This window comes from Camellia sinensis, chromosome 11 (genome assembly GCF_055761805.1).
Source record: "Camellia sinensis isolate YWXY chromosome 11, ASM5576180v1, whole genome shotgun sequence".
Classification (NCBI taxonomy): Eukaryota; Viridiplantae; Streptophyta; class Magnoliopsida; order Ericales; family Theaceae; genus Camellia; species Camellia sinensis.
The window spans coordinates 126,426,977-126,446,345 of record NC_138971.1 but is presented as its reverse complement, the minus strand read 5'-3'; the positions used below and the strand labels follow the sequence as shown (position 1 = coordinate 126,446,345).

The window sequence follows — 19,369 nt, the reverse complement described above, 5'->3', positions numbered from 1 at the left end:
AGGGGGAGAACAAGAGAACCTCAAAAGATTGGCCAACTAAGTGCACCTTGAGGCGTGAGAATATGCTCCCTCTAAAATTCAAGTTCAACTCTCATTAGGTATTATCAATTCCTGAAGATCACGCCTCCATATTCTATTTGAAATTTGTCCGATCCACATAGAAGGAGCGCTTTGCGTAAGTTCTGAAAGTAGTTGAAGTGTGCGTAAACTAACTAGGACCCTAATCATCACCCAAAACAAAAACAAAAAAAGCATAGGGTTGTCCAAAATCCTTGCATGAAGCATTACTCATTTATAGTCAGACTTGAATTATTATCACATGAAAATAGTAGTAATACTTTTTTAATCTTTCACAGAGAGACACTGGAACATGATTGCTCAAACAAAGCTCAGTATAATCCCTACAACATTATTCATATCTAATCGTGTTTTCTTTTCCCGCACAACGCCTTTTACAATCTAACAATCTTTTTCTATTATAGAGGCAGACAATTGCATTGGCTGTGTAACCAAGCCACTACAACATTTGGCCCTAAAAGAACCACCCGAAAAGGGCATGATGAGAGTGAACTTTGGGGAACCGACGAGTCATTCATGACAAATATAAATCTCAATATATTACCAATTTAAGCCATTATCTGCCATATTTTCGCCTGTTGCAGGCTGGTATTTGCTCCGGAACTCAAATGCTATCGCCAACCTCAGCCTTACAGAGTGGGCACAACGCATTGATCTTCAGCCACTTGTCGACACACTCCTTGTGGAAGAAATGGGAACATGGCAACTCCCTGAGCTCGTCATTGTTTGCATACTTCGCCAAGCAAATGCAGCAAACCTGTAAACAAAATAGAATAATAACCAGTCATTTGGGAACCTAGCCATTTAAGGGTATATCAGGGATCCAGTGTCCCAAGAAGATGTTCAACAACAGCAACAAAAACTAATAATAATAATATTATGGCTTGGTTTGGTGTAACTTAGAGAGCTTGCTTATAACTTAATTTTTAGACAACTTGTGTAGGATTGTTTGATGTAATTTATGTTTACAGCTTATGAGGTAAAATAAAAAATTAAAAAAAAAATCAAAACCAAACCAAGCCTTAAGTCTTATCAAATGGAGTCGGTTACATGAAACTTTCTTCTCCACTCGACTTTATCAACGGCCATTGAGTTAGTCAAATTAAGAAGATTCATATCTCTATTTACTACACTAACCCACATCAATCTAAACATGCCCCTTCTCCTAACACTTCCATCTACCGTCACTATATCGCATCTCTTCACCACTGTCTCTGTTGGTCTCCGTTGTATGTAATCAAACCATCTTAATCTATTCTCTCTTAACTTATCTTCTATCGGTACTACTCTTGCCCATTCGCGAATATACCCATTCCTTCTTTTCTAGTCTTGCCACACATCTACCTTATTAGTATCCTCATTTCAGTAACACTCATCCTATCTACGTGTTGTTTCTTAATTGCCCAACATTCCGTCTCATACAATATTACTGGTCTAATCGCCGTTCTATAGAACTTTTCTTTTAGTCTAGTAGGTACTCATTTATCACACAGTACCCTAGACGCACTCCTTTACTTAAACTACCCAGTCTTAATTTTATGGATCACATCCGCTCCAATCTCCCCAGCCATTATGATAATCAATCCTAAATAACGAAAATGTTCACTCTTAGGTGGTTCTTGATTCTCAATCTTCACTTCTCCTCCACTTCCATTGTTCCTGTTACTAAAATTATACTCCATATATTTTGTCTTAGTTCTACTTATCCTAAATCCTTTAGATTCAATTACTTTTCTCCAAGAATCCAACTTAGTGTTAACTCCTCTAGTCTCATCCACTAACACAATATCATCTGCAAAAAACATATACTATGACATATCATCCTGAATATTTCTTATCAACTCATCCATAACTAAAGCAAAAGATAAGAACTTAAGGTTGATCCTTAGTGTAACCCTACAGTAATTGAAAATTCACTTGTCTCTCCAACAGGAGATCTAATAGTGATTACTACACCTTCATACATGTCCTAATCACATCAATGTAACCTTTTGCCACCCCCTTTTTTTTTTTCTAACACCCACCAAATTATATCTCGAAACACTCTATCATATGCTTTTTCAAAATTGATAAAAACCATATGAAGTAAAATAATAAGCTGGAAAAAAAATTATTATTGGAAAGCTGAGAAGAGGGGTGCTTTTAACTTTTACTTTCTGATTATTAGCTTTCAGCTTGCAAGAAGTAGCACCGAACAGGCCCTCTAATCTCTTTTAACATTTATGGCTCAACAAATTAATCAAGGTCCCATATTTATATATATAAACGCAATCAAGGTCTGCTTTTATGAAACCTCATTGACCCATCATTAATATTACTGGTAAAATGTGACGTCAAGCAAAGCTTTATATAATCTAAGTAATCTGTTGAATTCAAAAGGGAAAATATGTAATGATCCCCAAAAAATTGTGTGTGTTGATACCATTAGGCCATTAAGTATGGAAATGGAAATTTTGAAATTTTCATCGGAGTCCAATACATTCAGAGGTTTCTCACACGAAAATACATAGGCCAAAATGAACCTTCTACAGAATTTCCAATAATTTGAATACACCTCACAAGTCAGTATCTTATTTTGGCTTTGGCTTAAATCAAAATCCAAATTCCTAATCTGTCTTTGATCTGGACCATAGTTATGACTACCCAGTTTAACTCTCTCATTCACATAAGAGACCTTCCAAAAGCATGATAGATCACATCAACAACCCATGCACATGATTTGCAGAAACCATAGAATCAACAGCTACTCCTACAAATCATATTTTATAACCAAGGCATAAAGTCGTAGCCATAATCATCTGCATGTTCTCGACTCCAGCTACTAGTTGGCTGACATCAGATTATATGCACACTTCAATAGTTAGATCATGAGTAAGCGAGAACTCTTCATCTATGATAAAATACTAGTTATGCAACACTTCCGTCATCCTTATCTGAAACTACTACAACTTTTTTTTCTTTTTCTTTTTCTTTTTCTTTTTCTAATTTCTCTACGATTTTGTACAAAAAGGAAAAGAGCCCAGACATTCCCAGGTACGAATCTTTCCAACAAGCTGCATCAAAAGTACGAAGGTTCATGTTTAAATTTCACCAAGATGTCAATGTTGCTAGTATCTTATGATTCACAACATGGATCTTACAATTCGATACTTTTTAGACAGAAATCAATATTATCATCAATACTTAAATTAGATGTATATCATACATTACATTTACGATGTACAATATGTGATACATGATGCGATACATATGTTACATGAATACATAAATTTCTTCAGTAATTTTGACCCCCAAAAAAATTTGAAGTTATTTTATGTAAATTAATATTGCCAGAAAGTTTCATTAACTTACTGAAAATGAGTAATTTTTAAATGAAAAGTATTTTTATTTTATTTGTGTCTATCTTTTTGACAAATATCTGCGTATATGGTATTAAATATCTTGTGCCATTGATGTATGCCTACTTACAAGGTTAGAGTTTAAAGTTTTCTACTATAGACAAGTTATTTGAGAACTTAAAAGTTGTAAATAAAATATTAAAACTTTGTGAGTGAAGACAATATGTAACATATAGTAATAGTACACAATACCAAGTGAGAGGGTAATTTGTGTAGCCAAATTGGACCGAGCTAGGAAGCGCTGTTTTTTAATATTGGGCAGGGGCAGCGTTGTGGGCTAAGTTACGAGCTTAGGATAGCTCGGTGTGGGAACAATGGTTGACAAGCCAGTCGGTGAGTTTCAAATGCGGTTAGTAGGCGAGCCGAAGTGCTATGTCGGCCATATAAAGGAAGCCGAGCTAGAGGTAGCCCGGCGAGAGGGTTCAAAGCAATTGGTGATTGTGCGGCCCGGTCAAAGTATTTGCACTAGATAGCTCGACTAGGCATAGTGAACCAAGTTAGAGTTAACTATCTCACTTGGTTTGCAGTGAGGAGAGTGCTCTAAGGATAAACATTATCCTTAGAGATAGGACTCCTAGGAGGACTCTCTGCTAAGAAGAGAGTCCTATTAGAATTGTGCCTAACGAAATCTATAAAAACTCAGGACAGAACCTATAAACAAGGATTGCAGTTCTTATTTTCAAATAAATAGAGCTTATTGTCTATTGTCTATTGTCTACTGGCTGACTTAGGCATCGGAGGGGTTTCTGACACACACCCGCCGGCTAGCTCATATGTATTTTCAGGAAATAAAGCGACGATGTTTAGAGGAGTGCAAACTTGGTCAAAAAGATTATATGAGAAGATTATTTCATGCTCGTACAATTGGCGCTGTCTGTGGGAACTTATTACAAAGAACAAACCTTTTGATTAAAGTTTTCCTTCAACTGATTTCAATGGCGCACAACGAAGACTTGCCTCAGTCTGTTATCAATGGACAAACTCCAGAAGAGGATAGGAGGAGCGAGGATTTGCATTTTGTCCCGCCCATGGCAGACTTAGACCCCAGCGACGGAACCCACAAAGGGGCGTACGAGAAAAACGAGGCTCAAGTCCTTGGCGCTCTCACAGCCCAGATGGACAAAGACGGAGGATGGATTCTCAGGTTCTAGAGGATCGTGTAAAGGAACAAGACGAGTTGATAAAGAGAATGGCGGCTGACATGGAAACCATGAACCACCAGATGAAAGGCAAAGGCGTGGCAGGGGAAGAGATCTAAGAGGGCAGAACGTGTTCTCACCACTCAAGAGATCGCGACAGGCGAGTCACACCGTCGCAATCTGAAAGCAGAAGCCTCAAAATAGGCGACACACAATCAAAAACCTCCAAGACTCGTTACTCCAGGTCTGAGAGAACGAGGACTGAAAGGTCTTACACGGAGGGAAGCAATTATCGACCTTCACATACGCATCAAACCATTTCTCAGCACAGCGAGTTGCCTACGTCGGTGTACCTGCGAACCATGCTAGAAGAAAGGGGCTCGAAGGAAAGAAGACACCCAAGCGCGCAACCCCCAAAGGGTCTCTACTATGCAGTGATTGGCTCCTAGGACACATGGAAGTGTCGAGGTTGGAGTGCCAATGCCGCGCCTTGCTTGCGAACCAACAGATAAAGCATTAGCAAGATTGCAAAGCTTGCCGTTCATTCCGGCGAGAGAGAATGCACCATTACCCTTGGGCTTCAACCCGCCTAAGTTCACAACCTATGAGAGGAAGTCAAATCCCTACTACATGCACCTGAGCCACTTTCACCAAGTTATGGCCATACATTGACGAAACGAGACTCTAATGTGTATCTTGTTTCCATCAAGCTTGGGCAACCTGGGCTTGACTTGGTTTGAGAGGTGGCCAGAAGGTAACATTGCTTCATGGGCACAACTAGCGGAGACGTTTGTCACTAGGTTTAAGACAAACATCAAGACCCCCATCGAGATAGACCAATTGCTCGCCATTGGCATGGGCGAGAAAGAATCGTTGAAGGCCTACAACAACAGATATTGGAAGATCTTCAATCAGATAGGCGACTATCCTACCAACCTAGCTATTGCACAGTACAAACAGGGAGTTAAAGGATTCAATGACAATGACGCCACCCCTCACGATGGAAGCCTTGATGGAGATAGTACACCAGCACATCAAGGTAGACAAAGATGGCGCTCGTGCCAAGGCAAAGTCCAGCACAATAGCGACGTTGGACAAGAAGCCTACGACAAAAGTTAACATGGTCTACAAGAAGAACCGACCGGGCAAAAATCTTTGCCCAACTGGGGGCAAAGTGGATTGGTAGGTTTGATCAACTCTTTCTAACAAATCTCTGCACGACTGAGGGCAAAGTGGGTTGACAGGTTTGACCAATAATTTTTTGAACTCTTTAACCAAGATGGTTATCTCGGCCAAAGTAGGTTGGCAGGCTTGACCAACAATGTTTTTACATTCTTTGACCGAGATGACAGTTATCTCGGCCAAAGCAGGTTAGCAGGTTTAACCAACAAATTTTTTACACTCTTTGATTGAGATGGTTATCTCGGCCAAAGTAGGTTGGCAGGTTTGACCAATAATTTTTTACACTCTCTGACTAAGATGATAGTTATTTCGGCCAAGGAAGATTGGCAGGTTTGACCAATAATTTTTTGCACTATTTGACCGAAATTACAGTTATTTCGGCCAAAGCAGGTTGGCAAGTTTGACAAACAAATTTTTTGCACTCTTTAACTAAGATGACAGTTATCTCAGCCAAAGCAGGTTGCCAGGTTTGACTAACAATTTTTTGAACTCTTTGACCGAGATAACAGTTATCTTGGCCAAAGAAGGTTGGCAGGCTTGACCAACAAATGTTTTGCACCCTTTGACCGAGATGATTATTATCTCGGCCAAAGCAAGTTGGTAGGTTTGACCAACACTTTTTTAAACTCTTGGACTGAGATGGTTATCTCGGCCAAAGAAGGTTGGCAGGATTAATGTAACCGAGTTAGTCGACTTGGCGAGGCACAGAAAGAATGACTTGTCATACGATTGCAAACTCAAAGGATATATACGATGAAGGCAAAAAGGCGGGACTGTACAAATTTTTGAAAGGTGCATGACGACTGCAACAAGAGAATGGGGCTAATAGGGGCACGACACGTGTCCTAGGAATGACGTCGTGTCTTGACATGCCAAAGTAGTGAAAGGACGTGCTAAGCAACTGACAAGGCTTGTTGGGGCTGAATGAGTTGTGAGACCGAACAACTTTTCTAGCTCGGTAGAGTTGAGCGTTCTTAGCTCGGCTGGAAAAAAGTAATCCCAATCATGCTTCACACATGGAATTAAAGGACAATTGAGAGGGTAATTTGTGTAGCCAAATTGGGCCAAGCTAGGTAGCGTTGTTTTTTAATATTGGGCCGCGTTGTGGGCCAAGTTATGAGCTCAGGATAGCTCGGTGTGGGAACAATGGTTGACAGGCCGGTCGGTGAGTTCCAGATACGGTCAGTAGGCGAGCCGAAGTGCTACATCGGCCACATAAAGGAAGCCGAGCTAGAGTTAGCCTGGCGAGGGGATTCAAAGCAATTAGTGATTGTGCGGCCCGGTCAAAGTATTTGCACCAAATAGCTCGGCTAGGCGTAGTGAGCCAAGTTAGAGTTAATCATCTCACTTGGTTTGCAGTGAGGAATGTGCTCTAAGGATAAGCATTATCCTTAGATATGGGACTCCTAGGAAGACTACTAAGGAGAGTTAGAGTCCTATTAGGATTGTGTCTAGTGGAATCTATAAAAGCTCAGGACAGAACCTATGAACAGAGATTGCAATTCTTATTCTCAAATAAATAGGGCTTATTGTTTATTGTCTACTGGCTGACTTAGGCATCGGAGGGGTTTCTGGTACACACCTGCCGGCTAGCTCACGTTTGTTTTCAAGTAGCAAAGCGACAACGTTTGGAAGAGCGCAAACTTGGTCAACAGGATTATACGAAAAGATTATCTCGTGCTCATACGCCAAGAATGATAATTGAGAGTAAATTTGATTCGAGCATTTAACAATGTACTTAAATGCTATATTTTTTTTGTTATACATATTTTAACTTCGCTCTTCATATTATATGCATTAAGTATTGATGCATGCATATCTTTAATTAAGTATTGATGCACCCATATCTTTAATTTAACGTCACTCTTCATTTTAAGGATTATACATCGTGTGTTTAATTCTCACAAGATATTTTTTTCTATAATTATATTTAATTTTCTATCTATTTTAAAAGGTGTTAAAAAATCTTACGATACGATACGCGATTCAGAAACATTAAAAAACAATACACAATTCGTATCCTAATTTGACAACTATGCAAGAAGCAAATAAGTGATCAACCAACACTCCTTCACCTTTTTGACAAAAAAAGAAGAGGACAGTGTCGTTTCAAAAAGCCAAGTGATGCAATATTTAAGAGTGACCAATAAACCCATGAAGTTTAGGGTTGATAGGAAAATTGACTTACTGCATCTTCTCCTGATATCACACGCTCCTTCTCAGTTCCTGCAGCCACGACCCCACCTTCACCTGCACCTGAGTTGATTTCTCTACCATTTCCATTTCTGGTTTTCTTCATCTTAAACTTGTAGGTTGGCAGAGAATTTATTGATTCTGGCGTGGCCCCTCTATTTTGAGTTAGATCCTCTCTGAAGCCCATGACAGAAATTATACAAGGGAAGCAGCAGCAGATTGTGGCACACAGAATAAATGGCATCGCATATCCAATACAGCTAATGGTGAGAAAGACTATACACAGCCTGAAAATTGACAATTCATAAATGGGTTGATCACCCATATTAAAAAGAAAAGTAGGAAACAAAATGCACAAACAGAAAATAAAATATGCTGCAAACATGACTCAACAGTACCAGTACAAGTTGGGAGCCTCAGAGGAAGAAGAGTGCCCTCCAAAAATCCAAACGTTGCCAACCACAAACCACACTGCGAAGAAGCAATCTAAAGCCATCTTGAAGTATTCCACGAGTGCCTTGAGTCTGCAAGGAAAAAACAAGATCGCTTAAGTGTACTTGTCTATACCAGCATTTTCAATTACTATGCATTTTTTTTTAATAATCATTAAAAAATTGACATGTCGCATGATGTGTCCGACACATTAATACGCTTGTCCACACCATTTTGGCGTTCAACACGGACATGACACCCCATTTTTGAGTAGATTGTTATTAAAAGGTTGGTTTCAAACAATTGATTGAAGCATTATGAAGATTAATTGATTAAATTTTAAGAATCTCTCCTTTCTTGTCATGGGTCTAGGTCTCTTAAAAGGGTCAACCCTATAAGAGCCCACCTGGCCCAAGGATCTTATACTCAAGTGGCACCCCTTAACCCTGCTGATGTGGGATTGTGGCATTCTCCCCAACCAATCTCACCACGCCCTAGTCACAAATTGGTTTAGGCCTTGGGTTCAGGGTAGTGGCCACGAAATGAAGAATGGAAAATGGGTAGTTGAACTTGAGAGTAATAGATTTAGGTGGATCAAATTGTCGAACATAAAAAGACATTGTATACTGATGGTTCATTGTGGAAGTGCTTATTTGGCAATACAAGGATGCAAACTCTAGCTTTGGATTCTCTCAATCAAAAGAGATTTCAAACCAATACGAGTGTTTTCAAACCTGTTGCTCAAGAAATAATTTCATATGGAACCCCAATATGCAATAAGTTCACAGCAAGCCAATCTCATTCCTTTCTCCACAACTCACCCTTGCAGACCCAAATCACAAATCATTGGATCATGCTGGAATCCCAAGGCGTGATTCAATGACTGAGAATGCATTGGGACAAAAGAACAAAGAGATTTGGAGACAAAGGATCCAGTGCTCATATATACACACACGTAAATGAATAAACAGTCCCTACTTTCTAGAACCATAGCATCTTCCTCCACAAATAATATTTATATATATGTAACTACATAATAAATGCAAATCCAATATATGGAGAAAACTTGTGTAGATCATTTTAGGTGAAGATTGATTTGGACTTTGGGTTTAGAGTTGTGGTCACAAAATGAAGAATGGAAAATGGGTAGTCTATAGTACTAAGGTGGATGCAAATTGTTGAACCTATAAAGACATTGTATATTGATGGTTTAGCATGGAAGTGCTTGCTGGCAATACTGGATGCAAACCCTGGCTTTGGATTCTCTCAATCAAAAGAGATTTCAAACCAATAGCAAGTGATTTCAAACCTGTTGCTGAAGGATTAATTTCATTTGCAACCCCAATATTCAGTAAGATCGCAACTAGCCAATCTCATTCCTTTCACCACAACTCACCATCACACACTTCCCACCCATGACTTTACCCCATAGGAATGGACGTGTGTAGTGGTGAGTTGTAGAGAAAGGAGCGAGATTGGCTTGCTGTAAACTTATTGAATATTGGACTTCACTTCACAAAAACAACTAATAAATCCAAACCAAACCAAACTAATAAATCCATATCCCAATAATTTAAAGCCAGTTACACACATCTTCAATTGCCAAACCCATAATTTGTTTTACATTACAGGCTCACTTTTCTCGTCTCCACCACAATCCATGTCTTTCCCTGTGACTCCCCCTTCCTAAAGGCAACAAAAGTTTCAATGTAAACCATTACTGCATCAGTTAATGTTCCCTGCTATCATACACTATCAAATATCAATATGTACATTTTTCAAGTCTGGCCTCCATGTAAAATCATGGAAAATTGGACAAAACTGTGAGTGGAGGAAATGAAAGAGTCAGGCAATGTACAGCGTTTGTATGCTCTTTATATCATTAGAGTGTGTTTGTATGCTCTTTATATCTGATATTAGAGTGCTTAGACGCTCTGAAAAAAGTACTTCTATTTTTCCTAATTCACCCTGTTACTATAACTACAGCTGTCCAATTCAAAAATACAGCCACAACCCATCAAAGAATCAATCACCTGTTATAGCCAACACAAGTGCAATAACCATAACAAAGAATCCACAAAGAATTTCAATTGCTGAGAAAGAAAGTCGACTAGACCAGCTAACGAGAAAGGCTTCAAAAAGTGGCAAAACCATGCAGCTTAAAGACATAACACGGCGGCATGTCCAAGGACAAACAATTCTAGTTTACAGCAAGAATCCATACCTTGGATTTGGCATTCCTACACTTTGAGCACCTCTAGAGGGTGTAACAGTGGGCCGGCCTTCCCCCTCTGAATTCCTTGCAATTGAAAGGGCGGAGAAAGAGGTAGGACGGTTGCTCTGAGTAGACCCTTGACGGGACTGAGATGAATCTTGCTCTGAAGCCTGGTTGCGATAAAGCCAACGCCAATAAAGAAGAGGAAGTGTTGCAACACATCCAGATGCATAACACACAATCCACCCAAACAAAGGAGCGCGTGGATGTTCATGTCTTGACAAAGACAAAACAACAGTGGCTGCAACAATCTGGCTCACAGTTAGAACCAGATCAACAGATATCCATAACCCAGAATTTAGTGGATTCCTACGGCGACGGCCATGCCCATCCCCTCTCCTAATCAACGATGAGTTTCGTGAGTTTGAACCATTAGCAGAAGAAAGTGAATTTTGAAAACCAGAGGCCCTCGTCGTTGCAGAAGACTGGTCTTCACGCTGCAATGAGTCCAAGACATTTGTATCATGGGTTGAACCAGATGAAGAAGCCTCAGTGCTATTTCTTACTTCAATGACATGTTCACGATCGCCAGGGTTTTGTACTTGCTCCATTAACAATGGGGATTTGTCGGTTTCTCTTTTACAAAGTAGTCTTAGAGAGAGAATGGCCATCTAAGTCCAACAAAATAGAAAGTAAAGGACACATGGGATGGTAAAATGAGAAATTCCACCTTCACATCCCACTTCTCTACCAAAGTAATTAAGCAATTGTCTTATGCAGTCTGGCTAAATAACTAGTTCTCATCTGTACAAAAACAAATACAAGAGTATAAGAATCATGCTTTTTTCTTTTCCCTAAACCCTGTCATTTTTTGCTATGAAAATCAAAGAAAATAAAATAAAATCCTAGGGCTGGAACCATTATTTATTTCTATTTTTTTGGGTGACAGCCCATTGTTGTTTTGGTTCCTTTAAAATATATATATATATATATAGTTGTAATAAGAATTAAAACAGATGTTTTCCATCATCTTGTGACTCAAAAATCAGAAACCGGACATTTTTTGCTATGAAAACCAAAGAACATAAAATAAAATCCTAAGGCTGGAATTAAAACAATATATATAGTAGGAATTAAAACACATGTTTTCCCTTATTTTTTGACTCATTAATGAAAAACATCAAATCCAAGCTTTCAATTTATTTAACTTATAAAAAAACTTGGAATTGATTTTCTTTACCTACTTCTTAGCAACCAAACACATAGAATATGATCGAGGAATAAATTTCAACACACATAAATACTAATTTGATCATAAACCCTTTAAACCTGACATTTCCAAACCTCAAATCACCATTCATCACTGCCCATTAAAAAACATAACCATAGTTGTTTTCATTCCTTAAAAATAAAATTAAAAAATATATATATATATATAGTTACAATAGGAATTAAAACAGATGTTTTTCCTTATATTTCAACTCAAAAATGAAAAACCTCAAATCCAAACTTTCAATTTATTCCAACTTATAAAAAAATTGGAATTTATTTTCTTTACCTACTTCTTATCAACCAAACACATAGAATATGATCGAGCAATAAATTTCAACCAATCAATAGCATTTGATCGTGAACTCATTAAACCTAACATTCCCAAACCACAAATCATCATTCATCACTGCCCATATATAATAATAAATAAACCAATAAATAAAGAAATAAAAACTTGAGAATACAAGTGGATAGATAGATACAAATAAGTTGAAAACCTGTGAAGACAACACCGATTGAGCAGTAGAAAGAACAATCTCAAGTATATCAGATATTACTATCATAATAACAACAACAATCAAAACCCTAGAATCAAGTACGTTGACAATAATCTTAAAAGAAGTAATCAACAAAGAAAGAAAAAAACAAACCCATTTCACAGCTTAAAAAAAATCTCCAAGAATTGAATTGATACAATCAAGCTCCGTAGCTATTAACGATGAAAGATAGAACCTCAATCTCCACTCTTAGCATAAGATATTATTTTTTATTTTTTATTTTTTGAATATAAACAATATAAATATATATAAATTAGTCTAGAGAGATATGCAAAAGGTGTGCGTGGAGAGAGAGAATTTTATTGTTCTGACCAGCAATGAGCGGCTATTTTAAAGGCTATGTTTGGAATAATATTTTTGAGCTATTTTAGTTAAAAATAAAAATTAAAAATTAAATAAAAATAAATTAAAAAATTAATAAGATAAAATATCATATTTAAATCATAATTATTTTATTTTTTCTCTCACAAAAGTCAAAAAAAGTTTAAAAACCCATCTCAAGCAAGGCTTTTTAGTCTCAGGTTAAAATGGCCAAAAAAATCAATCCACATCCCAAATGAAGGCAAAGTTAGACGCTAAGTTTAGTTTAAGGTATTTTGAAAAGTGGGTTACAAGTCACTTCTCACTTTTTAATTTACTTTATCTCTCATACAAAAAAGTTTAAAAAATTCAAAAAGTCAATTTTTAACCATCTTCCCAAAATACTTCTTTTGTCTTGGTTTTTATTTGTGTAATAATTTTGGAAAATAATTTTTCAAAAAAAAATTAGGGTGGTTTGGTGATAAATTTATTTTTGAATGTTTTTCGTTTAAAGATTCAGGCATTAAAACATTATATCCGCAAGGATAAATACCTACAAAATGATCAAACTACCCATATATATATATATGGAAAAAGCTCCGTAGCTCGAAAGTTTTAGGCTCGAGTTGCCCGAAACTCAGTCAAAATGAGTCAAATATATGTCTGTCAATATTTTCTCTCTCCTCTCTATGTTTTACTTTCTACCTCTATCCAAAGTGAAAACCCATTGCTGCTGCTCTCATCCTCTCAGCAGAATGCTCTATGATTATCATTTTTGGTTTGTTTTCTAGTCAAAAAATGAATCATGCTTGGAACTTGGAAGATGCTAAGCCCATTAATTAACCATAAACTTAGACCATGAGTTAGTCTTAGTCTAAATTCAAAGAAGTTAGCCCCCCAACAATTAAGAACTAAGAAATTTCAAGTATTTGAATCCTTTTTGTAAATACAGCAATCGATACAAGCACAGTCCAACTAAAAAAAATAGAGAAAATCAAAAAGAAAAACCCTTCCTTTTGCTCTTCACCAAAATCTGTACAACAGAAGAAGATGATTAGAAAAGCAGAGTATAAAATAACTTCTGTATACTATTATTATCAGACTTAAATGAAAGCTTTACAATCTGAAGGAAACCCAAAAACAGAGATCTCATAAACGATGTCTGAGAACTCAAAACAAAAATAAAAGAATCAATTTCAATCCCAAAAAAAAAAGAGAAAAAAAGTACAAAGTCATTGAAGAAGCTTTAGTCGATGACAATCCCTCAATTCCTCTATACTTGCATAGGTCTTCCTCCCCATCAATCCACCATTCCTCTTCTTCCCCAAATTCGCATCCTTCCAGGTAAGACATACAAAGTCATTGAAGAAACTTTAGCTTTTGTTGGGGATGTACACGATGCAAGTCGTTTTGTTTCACCTGATAATCTTTATGGTTCCAGTCCACAACCATTTGGACCTAGATCGGTGCTCAGCGGCGACACACAAGGCTGTTACCCGCTCCTCTCACTGTTCCGCTAAAAAGCTTTATCCCTGCTCTTATAGGTTACGAAGGAGACGGTGCCCCTCTCTTTCTATTCTCTGTTTTTTTCTTTTTCTCTTTTCAAATGAAATGTGTGGGTGTGGAAATTGAGTTGAGCACACGCACACAGCAGATAAAAAATAAAATTCAGGCCACTCAAGCCACATGGTTTCGAACTATATAGCGGAGCCGTATATATATATATATATATATTGTTTCCAAACTCTAACCAAACCAAACCACTCATTCTCTCTCTCTCTCTCTCTGACCAGAGTTCCTCCACACAGCACACTCTCTCTCCTCCTCTTGCGATGACGCACTCTCTCTTTCTAACTCTTACCTACTGCCATCACCGCCTCCATTGCCAACTACCACCATAGCTACCAACTATGGCCACCACTACAGTTAGGGTTTCATGGCGTTCGTCGACTCTTAACTCTTTTCACGGTGTCCATCGCAACTTCGCCGTGGCCAGATCTATACTATTTAAGAAATGATTCGAGCAGACCAAATCTGGTAACAGGCCTCGTTCTCTCTTTCTCTCTCTGCTACATCCATAGCACTGCACTTAGGGTTCTTTGTCGCCAATCTCATAGTGGAATGCTGCCTCAGATCCACATAGATCTCAGATCTATGTGGTCTCTTTCGATCTCAAATATCGGATCTATTATATATGTATTGTGCAAGGCTGAAATATTCTCCACAGAGAAAAGGAGATGAGCTGTTCCTTCCTATACTCTGCAAAAAAGACATCAAGCCGTCAGTGATCACTCCTGACCAAATTTGGTTGAAAGCACCCTCCGACGTTTAAGTTAGAATATTATTTAAGTATATTGTTTTATTTTTGAAGAGGAAGACTTCATTTTTTCTTTCTTGTCTCATTTCCTTTCTTTAATCTCCCTTTTTATAGTTCCAAGGTCTCGTATCTTGGTCTTCAGATAATTACCTTGATCCAAAGGCTCTACTTATTGCCAAAATCTGGTCAGGTAAGTGGTCGAGTGCTTTTCATCTATTACCGTCAAATTGTCTCACTATAGATAGCTTGGATTAGTTCGAATAATTATGGCCAACTTGCAAGTGCTTCAACCGTCGGATCTGGGTCATCGGACGGTTATATTATTTGAACGTACTAAGCCTATTCTCCTATTTCTAACAGTTATGATCTTCTCCGTTGATTACAAACATATCCAAAGGCTCTCATTCGTTCTACGGATTTTTTTTTTGGAAGACGATCTTATTCAGACTTTTGGTCATGTGATATTGTTTTCTCACCTGATAGATTTAACAAGGATTTGGGCTTTTTCCCGGTTTTGGAACCTTCGGCTGGGCCAAAGGTGTTGGCCAGACAGTCCCTTCCATAGGTTTTAGGCCAATGGTTTTATCCCTCTACATGTATGTATATATATGTATGTGTGTGTGCTTCGAATGATTGCTAGAGAAGTTTGCTGCCGACAATGACGAGATAAGAACAAGAATGAGGTATATGTGATTGTTGTTGCCGATTAGGGAAATTCATCTTAGTCTATCTCATTTTCTCTCTATGTGTATTTGTTTGTGCATATTGGAAACATTTTCAACGCCATTTGCAAGCATCATTTTCATGATTACTATCGCAAAATATGATGAAGCACAACCAATGTGTAAAGTGTTGTACTTAATTTATGTTAATTTTTAAGATTAGCTGGAGAATGGAGATGTTAGATATTTGACAATGTATTCTTCGCATTAGTTTTCATATCTGTTTTTTTTTTTCTTTGTTATTGCTGTCCAACAGATCAGCCCTGTCCAGATATATTTTTTTAATTTTTTGTTGTTGTTGTTGTCCAATAGTTAATATATATATATATATTTTTTTTCGCCCTTGTTGATCATGAAATAGATCTGAAATGGCTCAGATCTATATAAATTTGTTGTTGAATTGTTGTAACGGTTTGATTTGGCTTGGTATTGCAATAGATATGATTTGCTTTGGTTCTACATTTCAATAGATAAGATTTGCTTTGGCTATGTATTTCAACAGATCTGAATTTTAAACAGATGGCATCTCACATAGATAAATTTTGAATAGATATAATCAAAATTTTAACAGATAGAATTTAGGGAAAAAAATAAACAGATAATAAAATTGGGATAAATAGATTTAAACAAATAAATGAAAAGATTGAATAGATAATAAAATTTAGACAGATTTTTGAATAGATAAGGCAAAAAAAATGATCAAATAGTCAAAAAATATAGATCTAAAATAATTTGAACAGATAGATAATAATTTGGAAAGATAGTCAACAAAAAGTCAACAGATAAGTTGAGTGGTAAAATTGAAACAAAATGTATTCCAAAACTAACAAAAGACTTCTCACCAAACTATTTTACAAAATGTGGTTCTCATATCAACAAAAAATATCTATTAGATCTTATGCCTTATATCCTTCTTAACTTAGACTTTTTAATAATTAACCCAAAAATTTATAAAATTTAAAAATTCGTTTAGTTATATTTTAAAAATAGTTTTAAAATTTTAGAATTTAGAATAATTAATTTTTTTATAATTAAATAGATAAATATGAGAGAAAAATTAATTAATTAATATATAAGATATAAGAGAATGAAAAAGGAAAAAAATAATAAATTAATTTTTTTTTTCAAAAATTTTCAACCAGGGCTTCATTTGGGAAACCCAACTTGGGATTTTTTTGGCTATTTTAGTCACAAAAAATAAAATAAGTTTTTTAACCCAATAAAACAAAATATCACATCCAACCCATCAACATTACATTCTTTATTTCACAAAAAAGTTAAAAAAGTAAAAAAAGACAAAAACTCTTCCCAAATCAAATTTTTTAGCCCCAGATCAAAATAATCAAAAAAGTTAAAATGTCAACCTACTTTCCAAACAAACCCCAAATAACTTTTTATAATTTTTTCTCAAAAGTTGTAAAAGTCCACAATTTTTGACGATGGAATTGTCAGAGAAAATCGTTTGATTCACGCCCATTTTAATAATAGCACTAATGATATGGTATGAAGTAAAAAAAAAAAAAGATATATATATATATATTAAATTATTTATGAGTGGAGTTCACTGCCACATAAGTAGAGCTCTCATTAAAACTCTATTTTTAAGAGTTGCTTGGAAAATGCTAAATTAATATATTTTTTAAATTTTTATATAAAATATGAATTGAGTTTCAAGTAATGTTATACAGTCTCTAAACAAAGCAAAGAAATATATATATATATATATAAATGAGCTACAGTCACTTTCTACAAATAGGGAGTTACTGTAGCAAAAACTAATTTAGGGAATTGTTTATTGGAGCTGAGGGAGGTGCATAAAGGGATTTCAACCTTAAAATAAGTAAGCGGTGGGTTTAGAGGGAGAGATGAGGATGCTCTTAGGGTGTGTTTGTTTTGAAGGAATAGGGAGTGAGATTGGACTATTAGTCCCACCAGACTAATAATCTATTGTTTGTTTTATTTTTTTTGTTCCGGACTAATAGAATTATTTTATGAAATATCCATTTTACCCTCCATGTTATTACTTAGCAAACAATTGGAAAATGATAAAATAGTCTTTTGAACATTTATAAATTATTTTTTTGGTGTTGCTAATTTAAAATTATATGTTAAATAAATTTTTTTAATTATAAACTATAAATTATAAATTAAATTTAATTAAAAATAATAAATTATAAATTATGGCCTTATAAATTAAATTCTTTTTGTGTTGTTAAAAAATTAAATTTACATATTAAATTAAATTATTTTTTTAGTGTTGTTAATTTAAAATTATATATTAAATAAAAAATATAAATTATAAATGAAATTTATTTAAAAACAATGAATTATAAATTATGGCCTTATAAATTAAATTTTTTTAGTGTTGTTGAAAATTTAATTTATATATTAAATAAATTTATTTTTTATTGTCATTAATTTAAAATTATATATTAAATAAAAAATATAAATTATAAATTTAATTTAATTGAAAATAATAAATTAAAATAATTAAAATATTGTGCAAAAAATAAAATAAAACAAATTTTTATTTAATCTAGCTAAAAATAATTAAAATATTAAAGCTATATTTAATATTGCTATTACTTAGTAAATAATTAAAAAGGATAAAATAGTCATTTGAGCATTTATCCTTCTCCATAATATTCCAAACAAACATTAGATAACTAAAAATAGTCCAATCCAGACATCTAATCTCATGACTAAACAAACATAGGATATAAATTTAGTCCAACCAAATAGTCCCGGGACAATGTATCCGAAGACTAATAATCCGATGGATTACAATCCTCCCTTATCCAGTCCGTCCAAACAAGCGCACCCTTAGTAGACTATTTTAGCTTAACTCTCTTCCCATACAAGGCCAGAGGCATAACAGCCTTACCATGAGGGCTTTTAAGGGTATTTTCGAATATGTTTTGATGATCCGAATCGTTATATTATAAGACTTGTTGAATATATCATCCATACAAAAAATCTAATTAATCAGACATCGGTAACTCCATGATCAAGAACTAATTATTAATAAAATTTTATTAAAATCATGTTAACTGTTTAGTTTTAAAAAAAAACAAATGTGTTATTATTATGGGCTACATGTGTCCAACTTACTTGATTTTTTGCATGGACAATCTACTCGATGAATCTTGCAATATAATTATTTAGATCATTTAAAGAGAATCAAGACACGCCCTCAATGAGCCTTACAGCAGCCTGTTGTGTTGTAGACGCGCCCAAACATTCCGGGAAAATTCCGTTTTGTTCATTGGGCTCACTACAGTTCGGACTCAATGTCACGGCTCTTAATCTGATCTTGCAAAGTGTAATACGAGATTGATAAATCACCAAAGAACCCAAATCTGACAAATCGTTTTGAAAAACTGATTTTTAAAAAGAAGTGCCAAACATGGACTACTTCGCCAGATATAGAGTCGCCACCTAAATATTTTATTTTTGAGAAATTTAGGAAACTCTGACTCGTGCCTAAGGCCACATGTCCGTCATCACCAAAGTTGCCTCGGCTCGGGAACTTGGGTACGAGAGGGGGAAGGTCATGTAATGAGC

The 19,369-nt window shown here is 35.7% G+C and overlaps 1 protein-coding gene across 1 annotated transcript; it reads right to left on the bottom strand.

The window, feature by feature from the left end:
- Positions 1-259: 259 nt before the first annotated feature.
- LOC114293401 (E3 ubiquitin-protein ligase At1g63170) lies at positions 260-12,807 on the bottom strand. Its single transcript, XM_028237460.2, has 5 exons — positions 12,560-12,807; positions 10,647-11,441; positions 8,389-8,514; positions 7,986-8,277; positions 260-835 (listed from the first exon to the last, which is right to left on the bottom strand). Exons 2-5 carry the CDS (start codon positions 11,306-11,308, stop codon positions 683-685), a joined length of 1,233 nt encoding a protein of 410 aa, XP_028093261.2. The 5' UTR covers positions 11,309-11,441; positions 12,560-12,807; the 3' UTR covers positions 260-682.
- Positions 12,808-19,369: the final 6,562 nt, after the last annotated feature.

Bases quoted from the DNA above. Each gene is read 5' to 3' on its own strand.
- LOC114293401 (XM_028237460.2), bottom strand. From the start codon at position 11,308: ATGGCCATTCTCTCTCTAAGACTACTTTGTAAAAGAGAAACCGACAAA. The intron at 8,278-8,388 runs GTACTGTTGAGT...GTCAATTTTCAG, and splicing joins GAGGCTCCCAACTTGTACTG to GCTGTGTATAGTCTTTCTCA. The intron at 836-7,985 runs GTAAGTCAATTT...TTTTGTTTACAG, and splicing joins TGATATCAGGAGAAGATGCA to GTTTGCTGCATTTGCTTGGC.